Raw genomic sequence first — 15085 nt, 5'->3', positions numbered from 1 at the left:
AGAAGAATAAGACAAAGCAGCAAGTATCCTAAGCTCATTCTTCCGAAAGGTTTCAAGCTTTATGATGATGACCAGACTATAACCAAGATGCCAAACATAGAAATGAACAAGAGAGTAGTATGACATTACATTACTCATTGAAATCAAAAGATTCAAACAAATGTCCAAAGAACAAAAGAACAGCCTAACTAAAAGCACATGAATGAAATATGAAAATCTCTAGAATTAAAGATTAGAAATACTTAGTAATGCATTTCTCTCTCTCTTTAGCTTTTCAAAGCCAACAATGAAGGAATTGAGTCCAAATTAGGAGATGTGTTCTTGTTGTCAGCTGAAGACTCTGTAATAGTACGACCTCTATGATTAGTAGTAGCCTTGGCTCTCATTGGACTAGCAAAAGCCCATCCCCAGCTTCTGTTCCCTATCTTATGATTGTGATGATCAACCGTCGATGAAGATGTTGTTGATGATGAAGAAGATGATGATGTCATGATCATAAACCCACCAAAGATGCCACCACATTTGACCATTTCACTCATGGCATCCGCTGCTTCACCACCTCCATTACTAATAACCTTGGTGGCTTCTCTCTGAGACTCAATCCTTCTCAAGGCACAATCACCAAACCCATTAGAGATCCTCTCAAAGAAATCACCAGAGAAGCTTCTACTTCCACAGCCAACAGATCTAGATCTCAACACTTTCCTCCCAAAAGACGAACCACCACCACCATTACCAATACCATTCGTTGGCGTTTCTGGAACCACTTTAGCAGGAGTTTCATCTTCTTCTTCAGCTATCACATCAATGCCTCCACCACCACCGACCCTCTTAGACGACTCTGTTCCTGTCTCTGTTCTCTGGTTCCTCCTTGAATGGCTAAAGTTATCGACTTTTTTGGTGGTGGTGCTGATCTGATGTTTCGAAGAGTAGAGATGAAGAAAAGACCAAAACCCACTTCGTTTCCTTTGCCCGAAACTCTCACCGTAAGCAGCAGCCGTGGATTTGCTTCTCTTGTAGATCAGATTAGCTGAAGAAGACGAAGAGGAAGAAAAAGAAGAGGAAGAAGAAGCTGCGAGCATACTCTTCTTCTTCTTCGCAAGCAGAAACGGGAGATTGTTGTTGTTTGTGGAGTCTCTTCCGTTACTTCCGGATGAGAGACACAGAGCGAGAGATGTAGTGGAAGGACTGAAGGATTTAGGAGGAGAAGAAGAAGAAGAGAGGCTGTTGGATTTTGGAACAGGGAAAAAGGAAGTAACGAGCTTACCAAGCTTTTCCTGGAGACAGAGTGCACAGATACCACCTGGGTTCTTTGTGTAAGGATGTGTTACACATTGCATACTTTCTCCCATGTCTTGATCTTTGAGCTCCACCATTGCAATAAAGAAACAAGAAGAAGAAATATAAGAATCAAGATCGTGATGTTTCTCTCTTGTTTCCTCTGTTTCTGTGTGTGGTTCACGGTATCTATCTTAATGAAGAAGGACGAATCTAGATTTTAGCTTCTTTTGAGAGAGGGGTGACTTGTTGTGAGTTGAGTGAGATGAAAAGGGTTGAGTGAGGAGAGAGAGAGAGGTGTGTGTGTGGGAGAGTTTGTAGTAGGGAAGTAGAAAGAGAAAGGCGTTGTTGATTTCCCCAAGTGCACGTGGGAGTTCTGACCTGTACTCTCTCTCGACCTCTCTCTCTCTCTCTCTTTATTTCTTTGCTTTGTTTATTGTTTTACATCTTTGTTAACTTGTTTTGTGTTTCCAATTCACTAATCTCTCTTTCTTTTTTGGGGTCCAATGGTCCATTATCAACCCCCGATGTCCACGTGTCTTTCTAACCATTGTTTAGCCTTTATGGAAACACTTAACTACATGGGTTTAAGTGACCGTTCTACAAAGATTACCACTTTGATTATTTAGTAGGGTTAGCTTTCTATTTGATTATCATATCAATGGTGTTATAATTTCACTACTACTGCAATGGTGTTTTGTTAAATCGATGTAACGGAAAATAAAAGCTGTATGACCATGTTGGTCGTCGATTTTCCTCATTATTGATTGAGGTTTTTATAATAAAATACTACTAGTAGTTGGGGTTAACATCAATAAACATTAATTGTTCACAAACAAAAAAAACAAATACAATTACTATTGCAAATACCCTAGTTGTTTCCCATGTTAGTCATTTTTATAAATAATCCGGTCCCATGTTAGTGTATTAAATATCACTTATCCTTTGGCTTTGTTAATTATGAAAATTCACCGTCTTCCTTCTTATAGGGCCAACCATGCAAACAAAATCATTTATTTACTATCAACAAACTTATTTCTCCTTTTTTTCAACTTCTAAAAATTAGTATAAATTATACTACCGAGTGAGTTCTATTTTATGTGAATGTGAAAGCGTTTTATCATTTGTGTTGATTATGGATGGATAGTTCCTTTTCTTAACGGCAAATCAATTTTATTATATTATTACTGGCAAATCAATTTTATTATATTATTGAACGGTAAAATAATATATTATATATCCATTTAAATACAACTATTATATCAAATAAAAGAAATTGAATCAATTTTGATGAAGAAGTGGAAGTAACCCACTTCATATATTAGTTAAGGGCTAACATCTTATAGATGAAACTCTCATATGCTTTTTGCATCACTTTGATTAACCATAAACACTGATATGTTGCTTGAAGTGGATATTGATCATGTTTTCTGGGATGTCATATCTTTCTCTGCCGGTTAGTTTTACACGTCACCTTACCTTTCATCGATGTGTTGTTCCTATATAGACTTGACTTTCCAGGATCCCATATTCACCGACCAAAACACCAATATATTCCTTGAATTTTGTGCTTTATATATTATTCACAAGAATATTGAAAATATTGGTCATCATGGAGAGTTGACAAACTCTTCACGGATATCACGGGCTTGACTTGATTAAATCTAGCAAAAGAAATCACATTTACTCGCCAAGCAATAATCAGCTCCACTATCGGAGAAAAACGCCAGAAACGATTTCGTTTCAGATCACCATAATTAAAGACTCTAATCGAAGTTGGTTGCGTTTGACTAATTGTTGACGTCGTTGGAAACAAATTCAGTCTTGATTGACTCTGAATCTGATCAACCCAATTCGTTGGTACAATCACCAACACAACCATCACCACGAGAAAGAGAAAAAAAAACTGCAATTAGCCATCGTAGAACACATAAACCTATAATCAAATCAATCGATGTAACCATCTCTGGGAAAGGTGTTTCTGATTTCGGATCTGGCAACAGTTTTGAAAAAAATTGGTAACCGTTTGTCTCAGTTGGGAAAACGATCACAAACGTCGTTGCCATCCTGAAGAAGAAATTTAATCGGCAAATCCAATGTAATCCCATACTAGTTATTAGTAAAAGAAAAAATAATTAAAAAACTGGACAGGAACCACCGGCAAACGCCGGCGGTCCGGAAAAACAAGAAGAAAAAGTGGTTTTGTTTGTTCGCTGGGATTTCGCCTCGGGGGAGAAGGGAGAGATGGATGGATAGTTCCTAATACAGTAAGGCTTCTATAAATTAATAATGTCGAAACCATGAAATTTTATTAATTTATAGAGGTTTTAATTTATCGAAATTAATTTTTTTATTTTATCAAGAGATTTTTAATTTTCATAATTTTAAAAAATTTATATTTCAAAATAAGATACTTTTGTTATCATTCATTTATTTAAAGAATTTTCTTAATTTATAATTTTGACTATCATAATTGGTAAGTTTAGAGTTTAGATAAAAATGATAAATATTAGAAGTTTAGAGTTTAGAAGAAATTGTTACTATTATCATTCATGGCAATGATAAAGTCGAAGAAGATATTGCGGTAATTTAAGAACTAATTATATGTAAAGAAGCAACTATCGCATATAGGACACTAAACAATTTTTGGATGCGATTTGAGAAGACGACAATGAAAAAGATTAGAGATAAGTTCCAACAAGAATGCAAATTATGCAAACAATAATAGAGTTATATTTCACTAGATTTTCTTAAATATATATATATATATATATATATTATTTGATTATTAATTTATGATATTAATAAGACCATATTTTTACATAGGTTTTCCAAAAAAAATATTATCTTATTAATTTATCGAAATGTGTCATTTTTTACACTGACCCAACTTAAAACCGAAAAATTTTATTAATTAATAACGAGTATTAATTTATAGAAGTTTTACTCTCGTGAGTCGTGATACTGGTTATTAGTACTTGTATAAGATTGTGATGTGGAAGCTACTCATCAAAAATCTGGTAAAAGGTCCATAACCTATTAACCTTTAGTAAGCAAAACTTAGCAACTGAATCACACTATTCGTAAACTCCACCTTTTGGCACGATATAGATAATAGATTAGATAATTCATTATATATCCATTTATCAAGGGTCTATTTATAGATATGAAAACCCGATCCTTGAGAATGTACATATGAACAATCTACCAACATGTATGACCAAATCGATAAACCAAAATTTTTTTTAACGGATTTTCAAGTAGAAAAAAAGAGTTGATATTGATATACGGAGATGTGACGTACCGATAAGGAGAGAGCCGTAGAGAAAAACAAAAAGTGGTCCAAAATTTGAGTATTCGTGTCTTTTCTAAACTTGAATACATGTCTTTGTCTTGTGTCTTATCTTTCTCCAATTTTGTCATAGTGTCATGATTTTAATTATTACGAATTGCTTCTTTGTTATCCTCGCAAGTTCACTAACTTATTTTAACAGTATCATATGACATTTATCAATAATAAATCATAGAACTTTAACAAAATGTATCTGACCAAGCACAACCATAAGTAAATCTTATTTGCTTCTCCAACTTAATCCCTAACTTTCTCCCAGATTCATCGATCTGAGATGAGACTTTATTTTAAAGGCGGCTTCTGTGGCCACAATATCCCAACTTTTCCGGCTAAGTAAATGTGCACATAAAGAAAACACAGAGTAGATGCAGTAATGCAGAAGCGGCTCCGTTGAAACGCTGACCTTACAACCGCGATCTCGCTTGCTCCACGGGAGCGCTCTGCAACACAAATGAAATTGTAACAAATAAGAATGAGGAGCTAAATTGGACAAGATTACATAAATAGTCTTGTCACTATGTCGACTTAATTAAGGAATGGTCATGTAATATAAACCAAGCTGATATAGATTGTGTTTAAAACAACTGCTCCTCCATAGACAAGCGCACAACACTGAAAAACACGAGCCAAACAAAAAGAAAGGAAGAAGAGCAAAGAAATACTCACCAGAGGAGCTCCTTTAGATCCCCTTTCAGCCAAAAAAGCACAAGGCTTGAAGAAATCACCATAAGTCTTCGACCACTCATCTAGCCTCGAGTAAATGTATTTCGATCCTATGGAATCAGCCCAGAACATGATTCCTCCTCTGTTCCACAAGAGATTAAGATTTGAAACCAAAATAGGCAAAAGAGAATTTGATAAGGATATCAGAGCTGCAACATGTATTTGATGAAAACACTGACCTGTAAGGTGGAAAGCCCATTCCCATTATGGCAGCAATGTCAAGGTCTGCTGCTTTGACTGCAATACCTTCAGCAAAAACCCTGCACGCCTCATTTACTACTGGGAAAAACGTCATTTCAATTATTTCCTTCTCCGACAGTTTCACCAACTGCATTACACAACAACCAGTCAGAGTGAGAAAAAAGAACAGCAAGATCCTCTCAAAACTCAAAAGACGAACTTTACTTGATTTTTGGACAGAGAGATACCTTAGGGTCAACATTTGCTCCAGATATGCTCCTTGCCTTTTCGATATATTTCTTTAACTCAGGATCAGGTTTAGCCTTGCGCTTATCGTCATACAGATAGAAACCTTTACGAGTGGCTTCACCTGAATTCAACAGGAAATAACACATAATTTAGAAGAAATGTTGAATCGATAAACATTAGCTAGCTCTCGTTTCAGACATACCAGCTCTCTTGTCCTCTTGCATAAGTGGGATAATCATTGATTTGTATGTCCGTTCTGGGAAGTTCTCAATGAATTGTGTTGCAGTTGCAATCGCCACACCAAATCCAACCAGGTCACACAATCTGCTCGTTCAGATAAGTAACAAAAGTATAGTTAAAATATGGTGCATGTGAATGACATGGAGCTTTTCATTGCGATATATACCTGAAGGGACCCATTGGCATCCCAAACTTGCTGACTGCACTGTCGATGAGATATGGATCTGCTCCACGCTCAACCAGGAACATAGCTGCCTGTGTGTAAGGGAAGAACATTCTATTCACTGCAAACCCTGTGCAGTTTCCCACCACGACTGGTGTTTTCTTAATCTTCTTCCCAACATCTAACAGGTCAACAATTACTTGGGCAGAGGTATGATTGGTCCGAACTATTTCAAGTAGTGGCATGACATGTGCTGGACTGCATGAGGAAGAATACACATGTGTAGAATGAGCAAAACCACTCTGGGCATAAAATTTTCCCTGAAATTCATCTAAACTCCAAAGGACATGTAGTCACCTGAAAAAATGAGCTCCAACAATTCTATCCTGAGACTTAGTCCGCTCCCCAATTTTGTTCAAGTCAATGGTAGATGTGTTGCTAGCGAGGATACAATGCTGAGGACAGTACTTTTCCAGATCAGCAAAAATTTGTTGCTTCAAAGATATGTTTTCAATAACAGCCTGTTCAAGAAACAAAAAAAGACATCATAAAAAATCAACTCACTTACATCATATAACCCAATAAAATCAACTTCAGCTTGGATTTGTTCATTATTACCTCAATGACCATGTCCACATCCCTAAAGCTCTCATAATCAAGAGAACCCTTAAGGAGAGACATGGTTTTCTCAAACTTTTCCTTAGACATGCTTCCTTTCCTTACACGACTCTGGAGATTAGCTGATCAAATTATGAAATTCGTCAGATCAAGCTATTCTAGTTCATTGAATAGCAATACAATAATCCATTCCCACCTTTAACTCTGCCAATTCCCGCCTCCAGGAACTTCTCATTCACCTCCTTGAGAATCACTGGATAGTTACTTAAGATCAATGCGGTGGCAATTCCAGACCCCATTAACCCGCCTCCAATTATGGCTACCTTCTTTATCTTCCGAGGCATCAACCCACGATCAGTAACTCCAGGAACCTGCCCATACGATAGATTGGAAGATATCAGAAAGAGGGATAGCTTTCATGCTATTAGTTAACATCTTTTAAAGAAGACAAATAGACGCATAGTGGTACCTATGTCCAAATTACATGACTGCATAAACACTAACCTTTACAGTTCCTCTCTGAGAAAAGAATACGTGGATCAAGCCTTTGGTGGTATCAAGGCTGATCACTTGAGAGCCGACTTCAGCCTCCTGTACGTAACAATGTGGTGAAAACTCGTACGGGTCAATAGTCTGGGGGAGAAAAGGTCAAATAGAACATGTAACAGAGCGATTGAAAGATAGATAATATACCTTTTCTAAACCAACCCTTGGACCAGAAACAATACCCATTTCAAGAGCGTCAAGGCACATTAAGGGATGTTTCATATTCGGGGCTTGCTTGCGTGTCTGTCCTCTGGCAAACTTCAGTATCTCCCTTGCCTCTCCAAGAGGAGGTAACTTGTCAGTCTTTAAAAGACTAGTAATCCATGGTTTTCTCCTCTCAACTATGTCAAGGGCCCAACGACGAGCAGTGGTTAATAACTCGGCAGATGGAACCACAGCATCAATAAGACCCAACGAGTGACCTTCCTCAGCTCTAACTGGCTTAGATGTCTACATGTTTCAAGAAAAGAAATGTCGTTACATTTTAACTAAAGCAGACTAACACTATTATAGAAATTAAGGCACCTACATACCAAAATCATTTCAAGGGCTTTTGTGAGACCAACAAGACGCGGAAGACGCTGCGTTCCTGTGTCAATTCAAAGGACCATAATTAGGAAAAACAAAAACGAACGTGACTTGATTCATTTTATAAAAACATATGATTCACGTTCGTCTGATAAGAGGCAGATTTTATGACTCCTATCTCATAAAAACTCGTACACCGCTGAAAGGCAAACATTAAGGACTTGACAATAAAAAAATTTGAATATCTACCTCCAAACCCAGGAATAACACCGAGTTGCAGCTCGGGCAAACCTAACTGTGCACCAGGAGTTGAAATCCTTGCATGGCAAGCCTACAAATAAAATCATACAACTGCATCACCACCCATTCTCAATAAGAAAAAAGATCACCATTTTCAACATTCTCGAGATGATAATCCAGGAAGGTAGTGGATAGCATAGAAACTCGTACCATTGAAAGTTCTAACCCTCCTCCCAAGGCAAGCCCATCAATGGCAGCAACAGAAGGCTTCCTTGCAGCTAAATCAAAAAGAAATAAACCGATCCCTCAGCAAACAACATAATCAGAAACCCCACAACATCAAAATCAATTAAGTAGGTACATAGACAGATAATAACCTTCAAGCAAGTCGGTGATGATGTCGATGGATATGAATCCAACCTTTGGCTCTTTCACTGCGCAAAAAAACAGAAGCAAACATTACCTACTACATCAATACATAAAAAGCAAGTAAAAATCACCAAAGATATAGCAAACAAGAGAGTGTGTAACATACTAGTCCCCTTCTGAATTTCACTAAAACCAGATATATCAAAGCCACCAGAGAATTTCCCCTTTGCACCTGTACCATATGTATCAGATCATCTCCAAAATTTGCATAATAAAATTCACATTTTAAGCGTGGAAGAAGAGGCATGATCTCGAAAAACATACCCGTAATAACAATAGCTTTAACATCATTCCTGCTCAAAGCCTCCTCGTAGTTACTTTTGAGGTTGTATAGCACTGTAAATTAAGCAGACACACATAATCAGATCATTTAAGTTCGATCCGGAAGCTGAATTGCAATTTCGGAGATCAATCGAAACAATATAAAACAAAATTGACCTAGAAGAAATCTGATGATGAGATATCAAAATCAAATTAAAATTCAAGGAGTAAATCAGAGAGGAGTACCGTCGAAAGAGAGAGAATTGACAGGAGGATTGATGAGTGTGATGACGGCAACGCCATCGCCACCAACTTCCATCACCGTCTTCCCCTTGGTTCGTGAATCCATTCTTCTTCGGGCTTCGTTTGAGAGAGATTGCGAGTCAAAAAAATAAAAATAAGAACTCCGGAATTAAATGAAAAGAGAGAAGACGTGAGAAATCAGATTTATAAATTCGCTAAGAGATGACGTCTGTCTGATTAATAATAGTACCAGTGGCACACTCCTCAACGTAACGGTTCTTTGATAATGTTTTCGATAAGTGATTTTTTTTTTCTTTTTCCTTATTCACTTATTATAGTATAAGATTAATCACGAATTAAGAACAAGAGATACAGTATTTGTTATGTTCAAATCTGCGGATTCTTTACTAAATATGTGTGTGTGTGTGTTTCTTTTTTTGTCATAGTCCTGTGACAAACCTAACTTGGCGGATCTTAATTGTGTACCACGGACTTGTAATTAAACGACCGTGTATAGATTTTACAGCTTTAAATAAAAATTTCATTCGAAATAATATCACATCAAAACAAGCTTTTGCTTTGTTATTGTTTTGTCTAAACTTTTTTCTTTTGGATTATCTTCTTATATCTGAATGAAAGCGTTAAAAAAAGTGTTGTACTTTATTTTTTTGCTATTTTTTATTAAAATTTTCTTTTCTTTTTTTGGGATCTTTCTGATATATTCGATCATGCTAAATCTATTTATTATATAAGCTTGCGCCATCATGTGTAAGCTTCACAAACAAAAAATGTAATTAAAAGCTTTAGAGAATACTTCAAACCAGTGGCGGATTCAGGAGAGTTTTGAACCTGGAGTACATATTATTAATATATCTAAAATTTAATACATAAATATACTATATGCAGGAAGAAGGTAAAAAAAACGGTAAATGATGGCATCGAACACGCCACCTGCGGTTTAAACAAACAATATTTATTACCAACTGATCCAACAGATAGTAATTGTACATGTTTACTAAATAATAAAAAATAATCAGTGTGGGGCACGTGCCCCACCTACTTATACTGTAGATCCGCCACTGCTTCAAACCATATTGTACCTTATATTAATATTTACTTCCCATGTATTGCAAAAAACAATCCATGACTAGTAGAGAGACTAGATAGAGAGGTACTGGATCAGCTTTCACACAGTTAACCATAACATTAGCAAAACTTCTCGACTTTAAGACTTGACTATAAAAATGATGGATTTGGTCGGCGAGTATAATATTTTTCCAAGGTCGAAACTCGAAGACAAGTTAAAGAAAGTAGGGTTGGCAAAACTCAAAAGAGAAAAAAAAAAAAAAAAAAACGTGAGTTTTTCGGTTGGTTGGTAGCTCTAGCTCACTTCTTTCAGAGATCTTGGGATGAATTTTGATTAGCCTCACATTGGAATCTCTATAGTAACTTGTTTGGTCATTCTTCTTATCACTTTCTTAAAGTGATGATGATTGATATGTACATGAGGATACGCGTGTACCGTTGATCCTCTTTGAGTAATTGCTGATGTGGCACAGATAAACCAATCCGATACTTTGTGTTTTTCTTTTTCTTTTTTTCTTTTGCACTAATTTAATGCCCAATAGTAGTAGGGCAATACTGTAAATAATAGACCAGTACTTTTTAGTCTTAATCCGATTTTCAAACAGAGAAACAGAAACACCGTACGTAACATTTTATCTTTTCAAGTTCTTCTTAGAGACAATCTCTCATCAGTTCGTTCATCTGTCTTTTTCTATCTCTCCCTTCTTTTTTTTTTTTTTACCAAAGAAAGACCAACCGTTAACAACGATGATCGCGCGAAGGATCTGGCGGAGCCATCGGTTTCTCCGCCCATTCAGCTCGTCTTCTGTTTGCGCTCCGCCGTTTCGGGTTCCGGAGTTTCATTCTCAGTCGTCTTCTTCTCCGGCGTCGCGTCCATTCCTTGTTCACCCTCTCACTGTAAGTTTCTTCTTTACACCAATTTTCTTATTCTTGAGGCATGATTGTTCTTCTGGCTTCACTCTGACATTAGCTAAAGTATAAATTAATAGGGACTTAAAGTTGGAAACTTTGAGAAAAAAACTCGTTTGCTAAGAATGTTTGGAATTATTATGGTAATTTTTTGGATCAATAAAAAATCAAAAACAAGCTTTTGTTATGTTTTTCGTAGTTGATGAAATGGTGTGGAGGAAGTAGAAGCTGGTATTCGAACGAAGCCATGGCCATAGATTCGAATGTAGGGCTAATTGATGTGCCACTAGCACAAACTGGGGAAGGTATTGCTGAATGTGAGCTTCTCAAGTGGTTTGTGAAAGAGGTCTCTCTTGGTTTCTCCGCTCAATCTTTCATTCTTTTTTTTTTGTTTTTTTTCTGTTTTTATATTGTTCTGTTTCGTTCTAAACAAGCGTTATGACGCAACCATTTTGGTGTTTTGCTTTTTGCAGGGAGATCCGATCGAAGAGTTTCAGCCACTCTGTGAAGTTCAGAGCGATAAAGCAACAATAGAGATAACTAGTCGTTTTAAGGGGAAAGTGGCTCTCATTTCACATTCTCCAGGTGACATTATTAAGGTTAGAGCTTCACAGCATGAAAAAGAAATGGATACTTGTTCTTTCTTTCTGGAATGTTTATAGGTTCGTAGAGTTGATGGCCTTAGAGACTAAGATTAAGTATGTCACACTCATTCTAACTTTGAACCTAAGTGATGGTGGATTATCTGCTAAACGACTTTGACATGTTAATCTTTTATATGTTTTTAAAGCTTCCGAAAGAGCAGATATCAGATGTTTTACTATCATCACAAGTACTTATATGTGCAAAAAATCTATTGATGCAAGGTTGGAGAGACTCTGGTTAGGCTGGCGGTTGAAGACGCGCAGGATGCTCTTCTAGTAACCGCTGATAGTCCAGAAATTGTAATTCCGGGAGGTTCAAAGCAGAAAACAGACAATGTTGTTGGTTCTCTCTCAACGCCTGCTGTTCGTAACCTTGCAAAAGACCTTGGTATAGATATCAATGTTATAACTGGAACTGGTAAAGATGGAAGGGTTTTGAAAGAGGATGTTCTTAGATTTGGTGACCAGAAAGGATTCGTAACAGATTCAGTTTCTTCTGAGCATACTATTGTAGGAGGAGACTCGGGTTCCACTATAGCCAGTAACTTTGAAGATAAAACAGTTCCTCTAAGGTACGCCTACGATCATGCTAAATCAACTCATCCTGTGTCTATATTAACCTTTGAAGTTTTCTTTTATTCTCAGGGGATTCAACCGAGCAATGGTCAAGACAATGACTATGGCTACAAGTGTACCGCATTTTCATTTCGTTGAAGAAATAAACTGCGACGCACTTGTGGAGCTTAAGCAATTCTTCAAAGAGAACAATACAGATTCCACCATCAAACACACTTTTCTTCCTACTTTAATCAAGTCACTGTCAATGGCTCTAGCCAAATATCCCTTAGTGAATAGTTGCTTCAACGCAGAATCTCTCGAGATCATTCTCAAAGGTATAGGAACTTCTTATTTGGCGTTTTGATTTATTGAGTTTGATATCCTTGGATTATAGATAAAGATATATTATTGGTTTATTGCAGGATCACATAACATTGGAGTTGCAATGGCCACTGAACATGGCCTTGTCGTTCCTAATATAAAGAATGTTCAGTCATTATCTCTGCTAGAGATAACCAAAGAGCTGTCACGGTTACAACATTTGGCGACAAACAACAAACTTAACCCCGAGGATATAACTGGTGGAACCGTAACTCTGAGTAACATTGGAGCAATCGGTGGGAAATTCGGATCCCCTCTTCTAAACTTACCGGAAGTTGCAATCATCGCTCTTGGAAGAATCGAGAAAGTTCCAAAATTCTCAGAAGAAGGAACTGTTTATCCTGCATCAATAATGATGGTAAAGGCTTTTTTTTTTATCTTGTTCACCATTTCTCAGTTACAAGAGCTGTTTTTAATAACCAAAGTCTCTGGTTATGATTCAGGTTAACATTGCTGCGGATCATAGAGTACTAGATGGAGCAACAGTAGCTCGGTTTTGCTGCCAGTGGAAAGAGTACATAGAGAAACCAGAGTTGCTGATGCTTCAAATGAGATAAAGAAGGAAAGAGAGGTTCATGTTTATCTGTGAATCATTATGAATGACACAATTGTATGAATCTTCATCTTCGAATATGATCATGACCTGTGTGCTGTGACCTGTAAACTAAACAAAAATAATAAAAAGTCATATCCTAAATACCTCCACAGCGATCAACACACTAGCTAGCTTAATTGATAAAAAAAAAGTCTTCAAGGAACAGTTTGTAAATAATGAAAATGTATCTATATCTAATAAGGAGGCGCGTTAAGGATCAATGTTCGAATCAGTGTAATAAAACAGTTCGCTTTCCAAAGCTTTTAATTACTTTTTAAAAGGAGTCGTACAAGACAAAAGAATATCCACCCTTACCGGCTCCAGTCACTTTCCACCATCACGATTTGAAAATTACAAAGCATACAAACAAGTAGGCAATAAATCTATATAATCCATACATTGATTCACGTGAGAGAGATGATTTTTTAAAAAAATAGATAAAAGATGAAACTTTGCAGCTTTCACCAGTTTGTAAAACAAAAGATATTAAAAGCAAAAAGTAACAACTTTTTTACGTGACCAAGTAAATGGGGGAAGAGCAGATAGAAATCCTCTGTGGCTGCTCCATGTTAAGCTCTCGTAAATTCATATATGGGATCGCCCTCGCCGGCGTTAATGTTCCCGCTATAGGTCCTGACGAATGTCTGTTTGTCGTCGTCGTCGTACGGTACGGTGTGCTCGACCTGCTCAGACTCTCCGTTGCGTAAATCGGACCAGACATCGACCCGGTTACGCTGCGAAAATTCCTAGCTCTACTACTACTACTACTACGGTCTTCGTTCAAGGTGGAGATTGGCGATTTCCGCCATTTGAAGAAAGGGAGAGCTTTTTTCCACCAGCATCGTTTCTTCCTCTTGTTGATGTGCATTGTGGATCGGGTCGGGTCATCTTTCGAAATGGGTTTTTGGATCTTGAATTGAAGACCGTTTATGGAAGACTTTGCCGACGTTTCTCTCTCATGCTTCCTCGCTTCTTCCATAACCTTTTCAACCAAAACCATTTAAAAAAAAAAACAGAATCTTTAACAGAGCAAATGTATTCAGAAACAGAGTCGAACGCTAATGAAAAGTAAAGAAAAAAAAGCTTTCGATTTGATTTTATTAGTTCAGAAACGAAACAAAACCCATAGTAAAAAGGTAAAAATATACCTGAAAGTAGTGGAGTTGAGGATCGAAACCATAGTCGCTGAAATGTTGAGAATCGGGGATGGAGAATATTGGGGAAATGTTTGACATTTTTTCTCTTCCTAACTAAAACGTTGGAGTGCTCCGAAGCTTTGAGGGTGCTCTTTAATTAATGGCGGAGAAATGGATGAAAGAGTTTGTGAAGAAGGGATGGATAGAAAGAGATGGCCGTTGGGAGAGAGTGTGGGGTTCACTCAAATTCAATGCAACGAGAGAGTCGTCTATTGTGTCATTTTCCAAACAAGCCTTTACTTTCTTCTTCTTTCCTTTGTAGTATTTTTCTAATTTTACTTTTAGTTCATAAAAGGCCATACATGTTATTAAATCTCCTCTTTTTCATTTCCTTTTTTAGTTAGTACAATATCATTATTTTTCCTTTCATTTCATTGTCAATTTCTTTTTTTTTTCTATCCTTTGATTTTTTAAAACGATGATTTACATTTCATTTTCATAGTAAAAGAAAAGTCAATTATATCATTTTCTAGTACCAAACTAAAATTAAAAAAAACCAATACTAATTTAATACTACTAAGTACTGATCACAATGCTTAAAAAAATAAGTACTCCATATATTTTTCTCCATATGATAATAACTTAATAAGCAGAAAAAGACGCGTAAGTAAAACTTACTGCATCGTACGCTACAAAGTCGTGGTTCCTTTTTAACTTCCCGAAGCG

At 36.8% G+C, this 15085-nt stretch overlaps 4 protein-coding genes across 4 annotated transcripts; 1 reads left to right on the top strand and 3 right to left on the bottom strand.

Moving 5' to 3' along the window:
- Window positions 1–103: 103 nt before the first annotated feature.
- LOC104764394 (uncharacterized) lies at window positions 104–1765 on the bottom strand. Its single transcript, XM_087503341.1, has one exon. The coding sequence runs from the start codon at window positions 1374–1376 to the stop codon at window positions 267–269; it is 1110 nt and encodes a 369-aa protein (XP_087359467.1). The 5' UTR covers window positions 1377–1765; the 3' UTR covers window positions 104–266.
- Window positions 1766–4760: 2995 nt separating this feature from the next.
- Window positions 4761–10461, bottom strand: LOC104764393 (peroxisomal fatty acid beta-oxidation multifunctional protein MFP2). Its single transcript, XM_087502077.1, has 18 exons — window positions 9054–10461; window positions 8811–8882; window positions 8653–8718; window positions 8495–8551; window positions 8328–8395; window positions 8127–8208; window positions 7883–7938; window positions 7497–7799; window positions 7308–7394; window positions 7000–7174; window positions 6804–6925; window positions 6543–6706; window positions 6189–6443; window positions 5985–6106; window positions 5782–5903; window positions 5533–5681; window positions 5297–5435; window positions 4761–5070 (listed from the first exon to the last, which is right to left on the bottom strand). Exons 1-18 carry the CDS (start codon window positions 9154–9156, stop codon window positions 5035–5037), a joined length of 2178 nt encoding a protein of 725 aa, XP_087358203.1. The 5' UTR covers window positions 9157–10461; the 3' UTR covers window positions 4761–5034.
- Window positions 10462–10666: 205 nt separating this feature from the next.
- On the top strand, window positions 10667–13325 carry LOC104764392 (lipoamide acyltransferase component of branched-chain alpha-keto acid dehydrogenase complex, mitochondrial). Its single transcript, XM_010487913.3, has 7 exons — window positions 10667–11033; window positions 11245–11391; window positions 11519–11644; window positions 11912–12261; window positions 12335–12582; window positions 12670–12986; window positions 13072–13325. Exons 1-7 carry the CDS (start codon window positions 10884–10886, stop codon window positions 13183–13185), a joined length of 1452 nt encoding a protein of 483 aa, XP_010486215.2. The 5' UTR covers window positions 10667–10883; the 3' UTR covers window positions 13186–13325.
- Window positions 13326–13469: 144 nt separating this feature from the next.
- Window positions 13470–14666, bottom strand: LOC104764391 (uncharacterized). The gene is made up of 2 exons (XM_010487912.2): window positions 14372–14666; window positions 13470–14205 (listed from the first exon to the last, which is right to left on the bottom strand). Exons 1-2 carry the CDS (start codon window positions 14456–14458, stop codon window positions 13735–13737), a joined length of 558 nt encoding a protein of 185 aa, XP_010486214.2. The 5' UTR covers window positions 14459–14666; the 3' UTR covers window positions 13470–13734.
- Between the last annotated feature and the right edge of the window lie 419 nt (window positions 14667–15085).

The sequence above is a fragment of the Camelina sativa genome, chromosome 19 (genome assembly GCF_030686135.1).
Source record: "Camelina sativa cultivar CO46 ecotype springtype chromosome 19, ASM3068613v1".
In the NCBI taxonomy this organism is placed as follows: domain Eukaryota; kingdom Viridiplantae; phylum Streptophyta; class Magnoliopsida; order Brassicales; family Brassicaceae; genus Camelina; species Camelina sativa.
This window is presented reverse-complemented; position numbering and strand designations above follow the sequence as displayed.

What these genes read in the sequence shown, in the direction of transcription:
- LOC104764392 (XM_010487913.3), top strand. Translation starts at nt 10,884, where the DNA reads ATGATCGCGCGAAGGATCTGGCGGAGCCATCGGTTTCTCCGCCCATTC. An exon ending in TCAAGTGGTTTGTGAAAGAG is followed by an intron (nt 11,392 to 11,518) that starts GTCTCTCTTGGT and finishes TGCTTTTTGCAG; the next exon opens with GGAGATCCGATCGAAGAGTT. An exon ending in ATCCTGCATCAATAATGATG is followed by an intron (nt 12,987 to 13,071) that starts GTAAAGGCTTTT and finishes GTTATGATTCAG; the next exon opens with GTTAACATTGCTGCGGATCA.
- LOC104764394 (XM_087503341.1), bottom strand. Translation starts at nt 1,376, where the DNA reads ATGGTGGAGCTCAAAGATCAAGACATGGGAGAAAGTATGCAATGTGTA.
- LOC104764391 (XM_010487912.2), bottom strand. Translation starts at nt 14,458, where the DNA reads ATGTCAAACATTTCCCCAATATTCTCCATCCCCGATTCTCAACATTTC. An exon ending in CTCAACTCCACTACTTTCAG is followed by an intron (nt 14,206 to 14,371) that starts GTATATTTTTAC and finishes TTGGTTGAAAAG; the next exon opens with GTTATGGAAGAAGCGAGGAA.
- LOC104764393 (XM_087502077.1), bottom strand. Translation starts at nt 9,156, where the DNA reads ATGGATTCACGAACCAAGGGGAAGACGGTGATGGAAGTTGGTGGCGAT. An exon ending in TAAAGCTATTGTTATTACGG is followed by an intron (nt 8,719 to 8,810) that starts GTATGTTTTTCG and finishes CATATGGTACAG; the next exon opens with GTGCAAAGGGGAAATTCTCT. An exon ending in GGGAATTGGCAGAGTTAAAG is followed by an intron (nt 6,926 to 6,999) that starts GTGGGAATGGAT and finishes TAATTTGATCAG; the next exon opens with CTAATCTCCAGAGTCGTGTA.